General features: G+C 38.5%; 4 protein-coding genes and 1 long non-coding RNA gene across 6 annotated transcripts; 3 read left to right on the forward strand and 2 right to left on the reverse strand.

The window, feature by feature from the left end:
• The first annotated feature begins 443 nt into the window (after positions 1 to 443).
• LOC126320464 (aspartate--tRNA(Asp/Asn) ligase-like) lies at positions 444 to 3,773 on the forward strand. Its single transcript, XM_049993962.1, has 4 exons — positions 444 to 769; positions 1,049 to 1,111; positions 1,173 to 1,358; positions 1,421 to 3,773. Exons 1-4 carry the CDS (start codon positions 481 to 483, stop codon positions 2,983 to 2,985), a joined length of 2,103 nt encoding a protein of 700 aa, XP_049849919.1. The 5' UTR covers positions 444 to 480; the 3' UTR covers positions 2,986 to 3,773.
• Positions 3,774 to 4,821: 1,048 nt separating this feature from the next.
• LOC126320467 (uncharacterized) lies at positions 4,822 to 6,041 on the forward strand. Of its 2 annotated transcripts, XM_049993964.1 has the most exons (3): positions 4,822 to 4,850; positions 5,145 to 5,232; positions 5,343 to 6,041. In XM_049993964.1, the coding sequence occupies exons 2-3, from the start codon at positions 5,205 to 5,207 to the stop codon at positions 5,906 to 5,908; spliced, it is 594 nt and encodes a 197-aa protein (XP_049849921.1). In that variant the 5' UTR covers positions 4,822 to 4,850; positions 5,145 to 5,204; the 3' UTR covers positions 5,909 to 6,041. The 2 variants fall into 2 exon arrangements, with proteins under 2 accessions (XP_049849921.1, XP_049849922.1); XM_049993965.1 differs by lacking the exon at positions 4,822 to 4,850 and having other exon boundaries at positions 4,869 to 5,232.
• A 31-nt stretch (positions 6,042 to 6,072) lies between these two features.
• LOC126320465 (uncharacterized) lies at positions 6,073 to 7,275 on the reverse strand. The gene is made up of 7 exons (XM_049993963.1): positions 7,175 to 7,275; positions 7,003 to 7,112; positions 6,927 to 6,941; positions 6,728 to 6,854; positions 6,550 to 6,639; positions 6,360 to 6,485; positions 6,073 to 6,288 (listed from the first exon to the last, which is right to left on the reverse strand). The coding sequence occupies exons 1-7, from the start codon at positions 7,260 to 7,262 to the stop codon at positions 6,191 to 6,193; spliced, it is 654 nt and encodes a 217-aa protein (XP_049849920.1). The 5' UTR covers positions 7,263 to 7,275; the 3' UTR covers positions 6,073 to 6,190.
• A 461-nt stretch (positions 7,276 to 7,736) lies between these two features.
• LOC126320386 (serine/threonine-protein kinase/endoribonuclease IRE1-like) lies at positions 7,737 to 11,243 on the reverse strand. The gene is made up of 3 exons (XM_049993844.1): positions 11,091 to 11,243; positions 10,894 to 11,035; positions 7,737 to 10,822 (listed from the first exon to the last, which is right to left on the reverse strand). Exons 1-3 carry the CDS (start codon positions 11,107 to 11,109, stop codon positions 8,032 to 8,034), a joined length of 2,952 nt encoding a protein of 983 aa, XP_049849801.1. The 5' UTR covers positions 11,110 to 11,243; the 3' UTR covers positions 7,737 to 8,031.
• Positions 11,244 to 11,340: 97 nt separating this feature from the next.
• LOC126320489 (uncharacterized) lies at positions 11,341 to 13,192 on the forward strand. Its single transcript, XR_007558100.1, has 3 exons — positions 11,341 to 11,728; positions 11,810 to 11,938; positions 12,020 to 13,192. It is a non-coding gene; the product is annotated as an uncharacterized LOC126320489 (long non-coding RNA).
• Positions 13,193 to 13,497: the final 305 nt, after the last annotated feature.

Raw genomic sequence — 13,497 nt, forward strand, 5'->3', positions numbered from 1 at the left:
TCTAAAAGATTTTAAACAAAGGATTCGAAGGTTTGAGACGTTCAATTATAATTTTTAGTCCATGCCTTTGCACATAACTCCATCACTTTTTGCGCATATATACATTATCTACCTCATCGTTTTCCCTGCATAGATATGCGTTTATCTGACTAGTTACTCGCGCAAGAATTCATTTTGACAATGTCAAAACGTATTATTTTTACATATCACATTGTTCAGCGTCTTCAAAAAATCATGAAACCATTTTCCTTACCGCGCAGCTGATGAAGTATCGAAAAACATTTTATTCTCCCCTATATGATGTATTTCTTTTCAGATACTATTGCATATGTGTCTCCGATCCTTATGTGAGAGCCTCTTTTTTTTAATTGTTGATACCATACGTAAATTTCGGTATTTGAACTCATTTTTTTTTGAAAAGGCTTTGAAAAATGATCAAACATCAAAGTTTGTAGACATCGTACATATCCTAAAGCTGCCATGTGGAACGCTTTGAGAACTCAAACTATCAGGCTTGACAGAAGGCAATACGAAGCACTGGCGCGCCAAAAATGTTTAAAACCTGAAACAGATATCTTCTATATACGGACATCGGGCTGTCATTTTCAAACGCTTGCACGTAAAAGAAGCGTAACTGGCTATTACTCAAATGCCGCTTGCAACATAAAAAACAAGCTATGCCGTCTATTTTCCAAATCGTCATATACGCCATTAACAGATGAGCAAAAGCTTCAAATTGGTTCTAAAGTGTCGGTTGTTCTTGAACCAGGTATGAGAATTTTGCCCTAGTGGATTGCGATTGTTCACGCCTTTAAAATATGAAAACATTTAAGGCAACAAGTTATGAAAAATTGTTTGACCCAACTTTCGGCCATAATTTCTTTTAATTGGGTGAAACACACACACTAATCACTAGGAGCTGGATAAATTGCTTTATTCTTCGCTCTTGCAAAAAAAGCCTCAAGATTTGCTGATTTAGCGATCTGCCCTTTTTCTCTATCCATATGGAATAACCCTTTAATATAAGCTAACTTTCAAAACTGTACAGATGCCGATACTAGTTCCTTGAAACGCACGCATTATTGTGGCCAACTGAATAGAGAAAATCAAGGTAGTGTTCTCTGTTGTGTCCAACCTATAAATCCCTGATGGAACTAACATAAAAAAATTAGCCCAAAAAGTAGTCCTCTTAGGCTGGCTTAGTTCTGTGCGCATACTCTCTCACACGTTAGGATTTATAACAATACGAGATTGCACTGGAATGATTCAGGCCAAATTTGACTCCAGTTCTACGCAACAAAAAGGGGCGATCGAAGACCTAAAACGAATACCATTAGAAAGCGCTGTGTGTGTACATGGTACGTTTTTTTTTTCAAAAAAAATACCGGATCAAAGGGACTTATAGCGCCAAAATGAACAGGAGTCGTAGCCCAAAGACCTGATAACATGGTCAACAAAACAATGTGTACAGGAGATATCGAAATATGCGGTACATGCATTCAAGTGATCAATTTGGCTACATCTAATATGCCACTCCCATATTACCGCAAAAAAATAGATGTTGAATCTGAGGAACTAAAATTGAAGCACAGATACCTAGAATTAAGACAACCCTATTTACAAAAAAATATTCGTTTAAGGAGCCATGCTATGCAGGTCATTCGAAAATTTTTGATTTGTCATAGTTTTTGTGAAATCGAAACACCTACTCTATTTCGAAAGACCTCTGAGGGCGCTCGAGAATACTTAGTACCTACCAGAACAGCTGGAAAATTCTACACTTTGACACAATCGCCGCAGCAATATAAACAATTATTGATGGTAGCTGGATTCGAAAAATATTTTCAAATTGCTCGGTGCTACCGCGATGAAGATCTGAGAGCCGATCGACAGCCAGAATTCACTCAAATTGACATGGAACTCTCATTTGTCCAAAAAGAAGAGGTGATGAATATTGTAGAGGGATTGATAGCGGAAATTTGGAAAGAATGCTTAAATGTAACGATTTCTGTCCCATTCAAGAGATACACTTATAGATGGTGTATGGAGAATTATGGATCGGATAAGCCTGACATCAGATTTGGCTTTCGTATCCAAAATGTGACTCGTCTTTTTAAAGACTGCGCGTCTGATTATTCGAAATCTATTCGTGCACTGAACCTAGGCCAAGTAGCAAATGTGCTAACGAAAAAGCAACTGACTAAAATTAGAAAGGAAGGCGAAAAGATGGATAAGGGAGTTCACATAGCCATTCTGCATGCAGAAGATAGCGAGTTGAAAGGCGACAGACACCATTTTTCTTCAGAAGGACTCAGTCTTTTAAAAGATGAATTGGAATTACAAGATGGTGATGTCGTTTTCTTGATCTCCGGAGAGGGTGAATATCCTTTGCAAATACTCGGTAAGATAGCGACGTGGGCTAAAGAAGTATTGATTGAAAAAAAAGTGTTAGATTTACCAAAAAATCAGTACGAATTCTTTTGGGTTGTCGATTTTCCTCTTTTTTATAGAGATGGCAAGAACATGGTTCCAAACCACCACCCATTCACGGCACCATTGGAAGAGGATGCAATTCTTTTGAAGAATCAGCCAGAGGAAGTAAGGGGGCAGCATTATGACCTTGTTTTGAACGGGTATGAAATTGCCGGGGGATCGATTCGTATACATAAAAAAGAGGACCAGATTGTTATATTAAAAGACATCTTGAAGCTGTCTTCAGAAAAATTAGCGGAGTTTCAACACTTGTTGGATGCGCTGGATTGTGGATGTCCACCTCATGGAGGCATAGCGATTGGATTTGACCGGTTAATGGCCGTTATGGTGAACGCTAAGTCATTGCGTGATGTCATTGCCTTTCCTAAATCAAGCAATGGAACAGAGTTGATGACGGGTGCACCAGCAGAACTAGAAAAAGGTGATCTGAATGAATTATATGAACGACTTAGTAAAGTAGCGACGAAGAAAGATGAAAACATGAAAATTTAATAGAAATGCCTCAGAACATGAATTCTGAGATCAAATGAACTGTGAAAGGGATAACATGGTACAAAAAAATGAACATAATTTACGTACAGAAAAAATTAACATTACTCGAGGTGCGAACGATGCAGTGGCTTTTGTAAGAAAAACTTGTCTAGACTGTTTAGAAGTGTAGACACTTTTAAACGAAAATGATCGATACATGCTTGTCTGGAGGCGTAAGCAGGAGGCCAGATAAATGAGAAAAGGAAGATGAAATACGTCAAATATATGCCAGGGACACGACTGCCAATGAACGATAGCATAATCATGAAAATAATTGTACGGAAGGCAAGATGCAAATTAGTGGCATAAAGAATGTCGAGTAAAAATCTTTGGACGAGTTTAAGCATAGCGAGCACAAATGCGTTTTGAGCTGCGATTGTATATGGAGAAGTTTTGAGTTCGAAGGACTGCAGATATTGCCTAAAGGTCGAAAAAAATAAGGTTGAGTATACATTCGCGGACTGTATAAACGCGAAATTATTAAACAGTGCATACATAAGAGGATGTGGATGGTTTCGTGCTTCCCAAAATTTAACGTAAATAAGCGAGAATAGTATCGACGTAAATAGAATGCGAGCAACTAGTGTCATGACGGAGTACTCGAAAAATATTATAAGGATAAAGAATGAGTTTCCAGAGATAAACACCAAAGCAGAATACGAGGGGTTATCCCAGTGAAAAAGTTTAGCAACTAAGGCGATGTTAGATTAAACGTGTAATAAAGGTTTTTTTTTGAATGCTTACAAAAAGGTTGCCAAGGTGAAATTCGAAGTATTTCCTTGAGCTTCGCCCAATAATCAAAGTTTCTGTTTAATTCACAAAAGGAAGTACTTGAGGATGAACGAACGGCCGGAGTTTCATTTTTTTTCCCTACAATATTATTAAGCAAAAGAGGATTGTTAATAAAAGAAACAATAAACTGAAAGTGAAAAACCTGACTGACCACTATATTCAAATATACCAGACATGTACTTTAGGGCGAAAACAGGAGAGGTGAAGTAAAAAAATGAACCGGCTATAGAAGCAAATGTAAAATAACTTAATTAGAATATATATATATTTTGGACATTTATGGCATGTGTGTCCATGTTTTGTATTAAAAATACGTTTATGATAATGCCCGTTATTTCTCAAACAGAATCTAGGAAAACCTTGGTCCAAGAAGCAATAGGCCCACCCCGGGAGGCTCGTTTACAATTAGAATTTTAGGAATTATCGTAGTGACCAGCTGCCAGTCTCAACAATTATTCGTGCTTTCAATTTCTACATAAACGGGACAAACGTCCTCAAATGGATAAGAAGATGTGTTCGTTGTATCAGGTTTCTAAGAAGAAGGTTGAATTTTAAATCTTATTGTTAAATTAAACAGATTCCAATCAGTTGCACTTGTCGTGATAAAAGTCAGTTCAGCCCACCAATTTTATCGCTGATAAGTCGTTCAAAATTTGTGGAATAACAGCATTGAAACTGTCGAATGTATACGCCTTTATGAGATGATCAGTTGAGTATTGTACAATTTTAACCAGGTAAAGAAATTAGTGGCTGTAATTTCTAGAGAGACAGCTTTGCGAAAAATTCCGCACTTTGATTTTAAGGGAATTGATCTGACCGGGCAAGTTATCATATGTAAATGCTATGTAGAATAGGTTTCAACAATGCTATACGGTTCTTTCAAGGTCAAATTTTACTATCCCTATAAAGCCATGCATTTATAAAATTTTTAGAATGTTACTTCTGTTCTGTGAAAAGTTAAATAATTTTTTTTTTTGAGATTAGTAAATTTGATTCAAGATCACCATTCCGAGCAGTTTATTTGTGGGGTTTTGGTACGATTGTAACTTTAAAACAGACACGAATATTGCGAATGATATTAAGCAAGGAGATATTTGCTGCAAAAAGAGTACACCATCTCTACCTACGCGATCTAAATAACACAACTATGTGTGCATCCAGAACATAATCTATTTCACGTCTTAGTCTTTCTGAAACAATTCACCCGTTGGCCTAATCAGTCAGATTGAAATATTATGCAATAATGAAGAAATCAATTTCACCTATACATATAAATTGATGATCGTAAAAAAAGATTATTTTTATTTCTAACTCTTCCGAACTTATAGTGCTCTAGGAAAAAATTTTCCTTTTGTCATCCACTCTGGCTCAGCAAGTAATAGAAAAGCATGCCTCACCTCTCCGTCTTGCGTAATTGTATGTTTTTTTTTGCTCGTACAACAGATGTCTAGCCTGCTAGCTTGGGGTGCCTCTTCAGCAGGAAAATATAAGTTCATCGAAAATTTTACTAATATTTTTGACTTCAGACAGCAAAACTTCGAAGACGCCTCGGCGTCCTTTCGAAAAGGAGCGTATCGATGCCGAAATGCAACTCATTGGCGAGTTCGGCTTGAAAAACAAGCGTGAGGTTTGGCGAGTACACTACACACTAACAAAAATTCGAAAGGCTGCCAGAATTTTGCTTACACTTGACGAGAAAGATCCTCGCCGCATTTTGGAAGGAAGTGCTCTCCTACGCCGTTTGTCACGCATTGGTGTTCTTAATGAAAGCCGCCTCAGGTTAGATTTTGTCCTAGGGTTGACTGAAAGAGATTTCCTAGAGCGTCGACTTCAAACCCTTGTTTTCAAAAGAGGGATGGCAAGAAGTGTTCACCATGCTAGAGTGCTTATACAACAGAGGCATATTAGTGTTGGAAAACAACTCGTGAATGTACCGTCCTTTATAGTAAGGACCGATTCAGAAAAGCATATTGATTTTGCCTATAATTCGGCCTTTGGCGGCGGGCGCCCTGGCAGAGTCAAGAGAAGAAAGATGAAGAAGGCTCTGACCGCGGAACAAGAATCCCGAGCACCAGCCGAAGACGAAGAATAAAAATAAGCTATAGGATTAGAAAAATAGTGAATTGTCTCTACGCGCTTTTCTCCTACTTTGGTAGATCCCTTTAAGGGTACTGATCATCAAATGTTCAGACTAAAATAGGCAATAAAACATGTTCTAGAAACTACTGTCATCTTTATTGATATGGTATTGGGAATTTTAAACCAGGCAGTGTTTGTTTTTTTTAAATGCATTATCAAAATACGTATTATGCAAAATTTTCTAAATCGAAGCAAAACGTATACGGTAAGCAAATCGTGGCTCAAAACTATAAGTTTATTCAGTGTATTCATCTTCTTTGTCGTAGTTTTTATCATGGGTTTTATCAAAATATTTTTTAAATAGTTCTCTTAACCGCGTTTTCCACAAAAGATCTGTCAAGAAAATTTGTGAGTTTATAATAATAAGAATAATGAGGTGCAAACATGCTAAAAAGAAAGCATACTCATCAAAATCATCAAATATCCGCCGATTAGTAGCAAAAAAATTGCTAGCAGGAAGATGTCGTCTGGTTGATAAATCATAGCAGTCCATCTAGAATAAGTCCACATATTGGATATGCAAATTTTTCCTATTACCACAAAAATAGCGTTTCAATATCTAACAATCAAAGGAACTAATCATTTTTAGCATACCATCACTATAGTCAATCATTCCATTTATACACGGAATACAAATGTGGCGGTAGCACCTAAGACCTGGACCACAGTAACTAGGACTGGAATCTATAGAAACGAGTAAGCGTTTGTAGCAATTGATAACGCTGACAAGAGCTCTTTCGTCTCATCCAATAAAAAAAACCTGCTTTCATACTTGTCTCGTAAGGACATGACTTCTTGTAGAAAGGACTAGACTTTAGCGGTTGGCAACGACCGGCGTCATCGCAATATTCATCCAGTTTACAATGTCTTTCTGGATCCTCCCAACCGCCTATTCCGGGCTATATATAAGAAAGCGGTCACCTGTTAGATCTGTAAATACGAAATAACTACACTGCGTCTTGAAGACGTACCACACAGTCCCCGCACTAAAAAAAGTTAATCTTTTTGCAATTATTATATATGTACAAGAAATTTAGTAAGACATACCAAGATAGTATTCTGATCAGAATCTTTATAATATGCTACCTGTTTAATAGAACAACCAAAATTCACACCAGGCATTGAAGATATGAGCATCTGACTTCTTTCTAAGGGGCCTTTGTAAAGTGATTAATAAAAAGATAGTAGCTTAACTTTACCTAACGCTAAATTATCGTACCCATACACTGGCCTGGTTCGGCATTAAGGTTACACTTCGCATAAATGCACGTAACCGAAATTACAACCAAGTAGAGTGCGAAATACATTCGCTGTTTTAACAAAACGGCTCTAACGTAAAGGCGCTAATAATATTAAAATTCAAACAGCCAAATCTAAAAGTTTGAAAAGATTCGGTCGTAGAAGTTTGTCAATCAAATACAAAATAAGCTAGAATATGTGAGTATAGTCGAAACTGGGTGCAGAGACTATCGCAAAAAACAAAAGCACCTTTAAATGCCCGTAGAGATGCTATTGCTCATAACTAAGCAAAGTTAAATGCGAAAAGACAATGTTTTAGCTACAAGATCTCAATCCGAGGTAAGTTGACTCAGCAATATTTCTACGAGAAAATCTCCTAAAGGGAGACATACTCAAATCTAGAAGGGAAAAAGTTATAAAGTAGTCGGGTTACCTTACAATTTAAATACAATTACTTATGCAGGAATTTGACGATGAATTAGAATAAAAGGATATCAGTTTTTTTAGGGGAGCCGTTGAAAATGTGATAGAAGTTGCATGCAGAGACGAGAATCGGTTTCCGGCGGAAAAAATTTATTACGAGCCTGTTCGAACTTTACAAGATTCGCTACGTGTCACTAATTACCGCATTTTCAGGAAGTATTTAGGTGTTTATCAGCAAGGAGTGCGTGCACATTTAGACGGATTGAATGAGTGACATAGATGGGAAATAGCTCGAATTCTCAGATGCGCAATACATATCTGTTAAAGTGCAGGAAGTCCCGGTTGCACGTTTTTTTGTGTTGTAGGTTTAGACACAAATAAAATATATAGTAGGATGCATAAAGTACAGAGATGTTAAAGGGGCACAGGTATCCCAGGCGGATAGCAGTGGTCGGATTCTGCCTGCTCTGGCCTGTGTGATTTATATACAATGTCGTCTTTTTTTCTCTTTGAATGACGAGGAGAAGAATGTTTGGTGGTGGTCAAGAAATCGGAAGCACGAAGTTGGGAGCTTGATTTGCGAAGAATGGAGGGTGAAGACTGGCAGCTGTCATTTTTCGTGTGAATGTAGTCAGGTCCTTGATCAGGTAAAATAGAGTCGACCCCCGTATAGAGTTCGGAGCAAAGTTGAGTTAACTCTTGCTGGGGCAAAGGGTTTTCGTCTATGGGTTCGTTTTTAAAATATCTTTTGAATTCTCTGCTGTATCTGCATCTTGTACGAGCAAATTCCCAGGTTACTATCAACAATTTCGGAAACCTAGACTTGCAAAAGTAATCTAAAAATCCATCTGGCCAAGTTCCAAACTCCTTTTTTAGCTCATCACTGAGTTCCCGATAGTGATAGGACTTATTGCGAATAACTCGCAGCAAATCGCGCACTTTGGTTACATCATACTTTCTAAACTTTTTCAATTCAGCATGTAACTCTTGAGATAGAGAAAGAACCCAACCGTCATCAGGAATAACTGCAGCATCAACACACGCTTTCTCAAAGTCCTGAACGAGTCTTGTAAACGGCTTTTCAAATTCCAAAAAGTCAGACGCGTCAGTCAAAAAATGCAAACGCTTTCTCTTACTCCAAAAATACGGGTGCTTTAGTATTTGGTCAGTAGTGGGTCTATCATCAGGCGATTTTGAGATCATTTTGCTGATCAAATCGAAAAGCTCCGGAACGGGGAAGCTAGATTCAGAAAGCGTTGGTCTCTTGAACAAAATGTTGAATTCGCGAAAAGGATTGTCTCCGAACGGGTGGCGTCGGGTCATGACGTAATAAAAAAGACATCCCAGGTTAAAAATGTCTGCTTTTTTGGTAACCTTTACTCGTCTGTCAATCAGCAAACATGTGTTTGGATCATCGAAGTCCCTCTGTTTGGAAAGGCCGCCGACATCGTTTGCAGATAGCTCGCCATACGTTTCGCCCAATTCTAAAATCAATTCGGGGGATCTCCAGCCCAAAGTGGCCTGAATCGTTGTAGAATGGGATTGACGATTCGTATCCAGTTTTCGAGCTAAACCCATATCAGAAATTTTGACTACTAGATTAGAGTCTACCAAGGCATTCTGCGGTTTGATATCGCGGTGAATGATATTCATCTGATGTAGGTGGTGTAGTCCATTGGTCAGTTGGAACAGGATGTCACGCATATCTTCAGGCATCAGTTCAATCCATTTTTCGGACTCTACAAACGTTTCCAAAGAATATTCTGCGTAAGACAAGGCCAAATAGATGAACTCACGGTCTTGTTCCGTCATAAAATAGCGGACTACATTAGGATGGTCGTCAGATTCAATTAAAATAGATGTTTCTTTTTCAGCAATAAAATAATGGGACCGAAGCATGCGCTTGACCGCAATTTTACGGTTGTCCAATTGGCCTTCGTAGACGATTGTGCCAGAGCTGCCATAACCCAGTATATTGTTTGTGTTGATGTATAGCCGACCTATATGAAGAATTCCATCAGAATTGACACGTTCTCGGGTGTGGTGAGATAATTCCGTTGAGACTTGAACAGATTTCACTAGGTAATGAGAATGCTTCCTTGACTTATGCAAACACACGATGACCAGGCATAAGACTACCAAAAACAAGAGAGTCCCAAACAGAAGGCTCGTTCTAAAGCTAAAAAATGCGAAATCTTGGAGCTGGATATCCAAAGTCTGTGGTACACAATGATCAACGGTCTGAGTGGTATTACTGCCGCCGTCGCTTGAAATAGTAAGAAGCTCAGAATAAGAAGGAAGTTCCTCAATGCGGTAAGTATCGGAAATGAGATACAAATTTCTTAACTCAGAATAGATATCAAACGTGCTCAAATTGTCTGTGATACCAGGTAAGCTGTTAGGTGTATCACTGAGAGGCCAGAGGTTTGTAGGCCCATCAAGAGCCACCGAAACGCCTTGGTGATCAAACACAAGTACTGAGTCCTGAGAAAGGGTGTGATTGAGCAGCAGTTGAGGGACCTTCCAAACAAGCTCTAGACTTTTCAAGTAAATACCTGCGATTGGCAGATACTGTGGACCTAAAACCTGAATTGCCGGAGATGGTAATTTGACATTCCAAAGGACTTTACCCGATATGGAGTTGACCAGTTCCAAATTCCCATCTATAAATGATACGACAACGTGAATAGCTAACTCTTTTTCATCTTCTTTCAAGACCTCATAAACAGGCATAGATGACGGGACAAACTCGCCATACGAAATATTCCAGTATTGCTGTCCGGTCAGTGAATCTACTGCCATAACTCTATAGTCCGTACGCATCACGACAAGTCTATCAAGCAAGTCAACAGCCTCGCATTGTTGACCATCGAGCGTGTTCGTCTCTTGATTTGCTATGGCCGAGACAGAGTCAATTGAATAAAAAGAGTCTTCCTTATAACCAAGGAAAAGAATACCATCTTCCCGAAGTATAGGAAGTTTGCTAACAAACTTTGGTATAGAAGACACGCATTGCTTAAGGCGGTCTTCTTGGTAGTGATAGACATGACCTTTAACGGACGGGACAAAAGAGGAAAGGGAAGATTTCAAGAGAGGATTATTAGACTCAAAAGACCAAAGTTCAGCCCCTGTGAAAATTTCAATTCCACGAATACTGCCATCTAAACAGCCAACAACAATGTGTTCTGGGCTCCAAGGCGAAAGCCTATAAAAAGGTGAATAAGGAGTAATAAGACCAATTCCTAGCTCTGTCTCGCCTTCACCCCTCTTACATACATATTTTTTTGGTTCACGGTGTACGGTTCAGCCGAGGCCGCTATCGACCGAACGGCGTAGAAAGGGGTGCCCGAGATACCATGATTTACCAAGGCAATATTCGAGCCTATCAGTCCGTAGAATATCAGGTGAAGTACAATTACTAGGAAATGTTAGCAAAACAATTTTAAAAGGAATGTAGGAAAAGGGACACATACAGTAGAAATAACACTTCATGCATTTATACTCTAATACGTATAACTTAGCCTTTTCGAATACAACCGAATCATAAGCTATACAATATATGGAATATAAGAATACACATCACAGATCAGAATAAGAATAAAAAAGAAATTCGAATTAAGTCGAATAATATTAAAATAACACAAATTTAATATGAAACAATTAAATAGCACTTTTCGGGATGTTGAAAAAAAGTTTAGCAAATTGGTGCCGGAGCTTTATAACATTATACGCTTGGCGATTTTTGACACGTATATCTCGGCACATGCGTCTGTCTTCATAAATGTTTTTTATCGTTCGAATTACACGAGAAATTAGGATACACCCTTCTTTTTTTGGGCCCAACCTACACAATGAAATTTATTACAGACTTTATCAAGAGGCTGAGGGTACTTTCGATAACAACCATGGTTGTATCATTCTTGTAATAAGCGTTGAGGACATCGGCCATGGCCAAGTAGTAGAAAGCGGATATTCGGTGTTTCAAGTTTCTTTTCAGGCGTTAGTGTGTAGGCCTTTTTTGAATCAGGTGGTCGATGTGGAAGTTACCGGTACCACTCAGGACGGGATCCATTGCAGTGCTGGGCCTATCAATATGATTATTGGAGCAGGTGTATGTACTGTTTTCCTTGACTACATGATGTATGCAACTACGTTAGAGTGAATCGTTGATTGATTTGTGCTTTCGTTTTAGGCCCTTCCGAGAGAATTTAAATATAATACTCAACTCCAAGCTTACACAGTTGAAGGTGAGCAATTAGAGATAAAACAAGGAAATAATCTTAGGTTGAGAATTATCGGTGTTTCATTCCAAAGCCGGGTGGTACGTGCACGAGAAATTATACAATTCAGCTCAGTAGAACCCGCTTCTAATCCGTTGAACGCGTGTGAATACGGCATTCAGTATTGTGTCGGTTCAATAGACGGCGATTTTCTAGGGCTCATCGATTAGGAAACACTGGATTCCTATTTTTAGAAAAAACAGATCAGAGTGCGTGTACACTATCAGTAGTGAAGCAGGCTTATATTGTATACATGCTCTAGAGACGACGTGTATGTCACAGTCTATTATTGGATATGAGACTCAGGGTTATTTCGATAAATGTCTAGCGCTTCTCGCAAATACAAGAAATTCTGACATTTCAAATGAAGTCTTCCAAGAATGTAAATTATATAGTTCATGCAAATGCATGTTTACCTGCGCACACATTTTTTACGAGTGATGGGCCTCTCGTCATGAGAATAGAAGTAATATTCGGTTCGTTTGATACAAGTGTACGTTTTATGAACAGCGTACAAAGAAAGCAATAAGCGTAGAACAGCGAGTTTATTGCACTAGGGGACCCAGTCTGGCTTCTTGTATACACATATAGTTAGTGAAGTTGTAATACTCAAAACAGAAGTGTTTGCTGTAACTTAGCAGAGCTGATTTTCTTGCTATGGATCTTAATGGTTCTTTGTTTGTACCCTGATCAGTAATTGAATCGATTTCGGATTGTACAGCCTATGCTAATAGATAAGGTTATTCTTTGCGTTCATTGCTACTTGCCAATATCTTTTAGAGCCTTCCGTTATTCCTTCAATTTCTTCAGATGTTAGAAAGCGTATAAACTTTGCTGGCCTACCAGCCCAAAGTTCTTTAGATTTGATGCGTGCGCCTCTATCTAAGAGACTATTTGCCGCTAGCATACTGTGCTTTTCCATGTAAGAATCGGGACAAACTGTTGAATGCATACCTACTAGGCAGCATTCCTCGATCGTACATGCGGAGAGATGGCAGTCGTGACCTATAGTGACAAAATGACCAATAGTAGTCGAGCCATCATGCCGAAGACCAACGGAACCGTGGACTTCGGTAATGATAGTGTTGTCTTGAATATTGGTAGTACTTCCAATTCGAATAGAACCTACGTCACTACGGATAACGACATTGTACCAAATTGAGACGTAATCCTGGACCTAAGAAAGTATGTGTCAAAATGTGTAAACACATGGTTTGTATTTTTTATTGCATCTAGAGAGCATATTATAAGGATCGGGATTTAAATGGTAAATTACCTCGACATTACCGCATACAGTTCCATTAGGGGCGATAAAAATTTGTTTGGATATCTTTGGCTGTGAATTGCTTCCTTCAGAAGCAATCAGCCTACGTTTATCATCTGATTCAAAAATTTGGTACAATGTTGATAGATAGAAAAGCCACCAGGAAGGTGAATGCGGAAGGGAAAGAACATAGTATTAGAGACCCAAATTCAAAGAGTGTTCAAAAAAAACGGTCGTATAGAGCCATACAACAATCTTCGTATTTAATTAATTTTGAAAACTGGTAACGACATCCGTTGTAGTTGGCTTGAATTTTCCATTTGTAAAATTGACGAA

This window comes from Schistocerca gregaria, unplaced genomic scaffold (genome assembly GCF_023897955.1).
Source record: "Schistocerca gregaria isolate iqSchGreg1 unplaced genomic scaffold, iqSchGreg1.2 ptg000720l, whole genome shotgun sequence".
Taxonomy (NCBI): domain Eukaryota; kingdom Metazoa; phylum Arthropoda; class Insecta; order Orthoptera; family Acrididae; genus Schistocerca; species Schistocerca gregaria.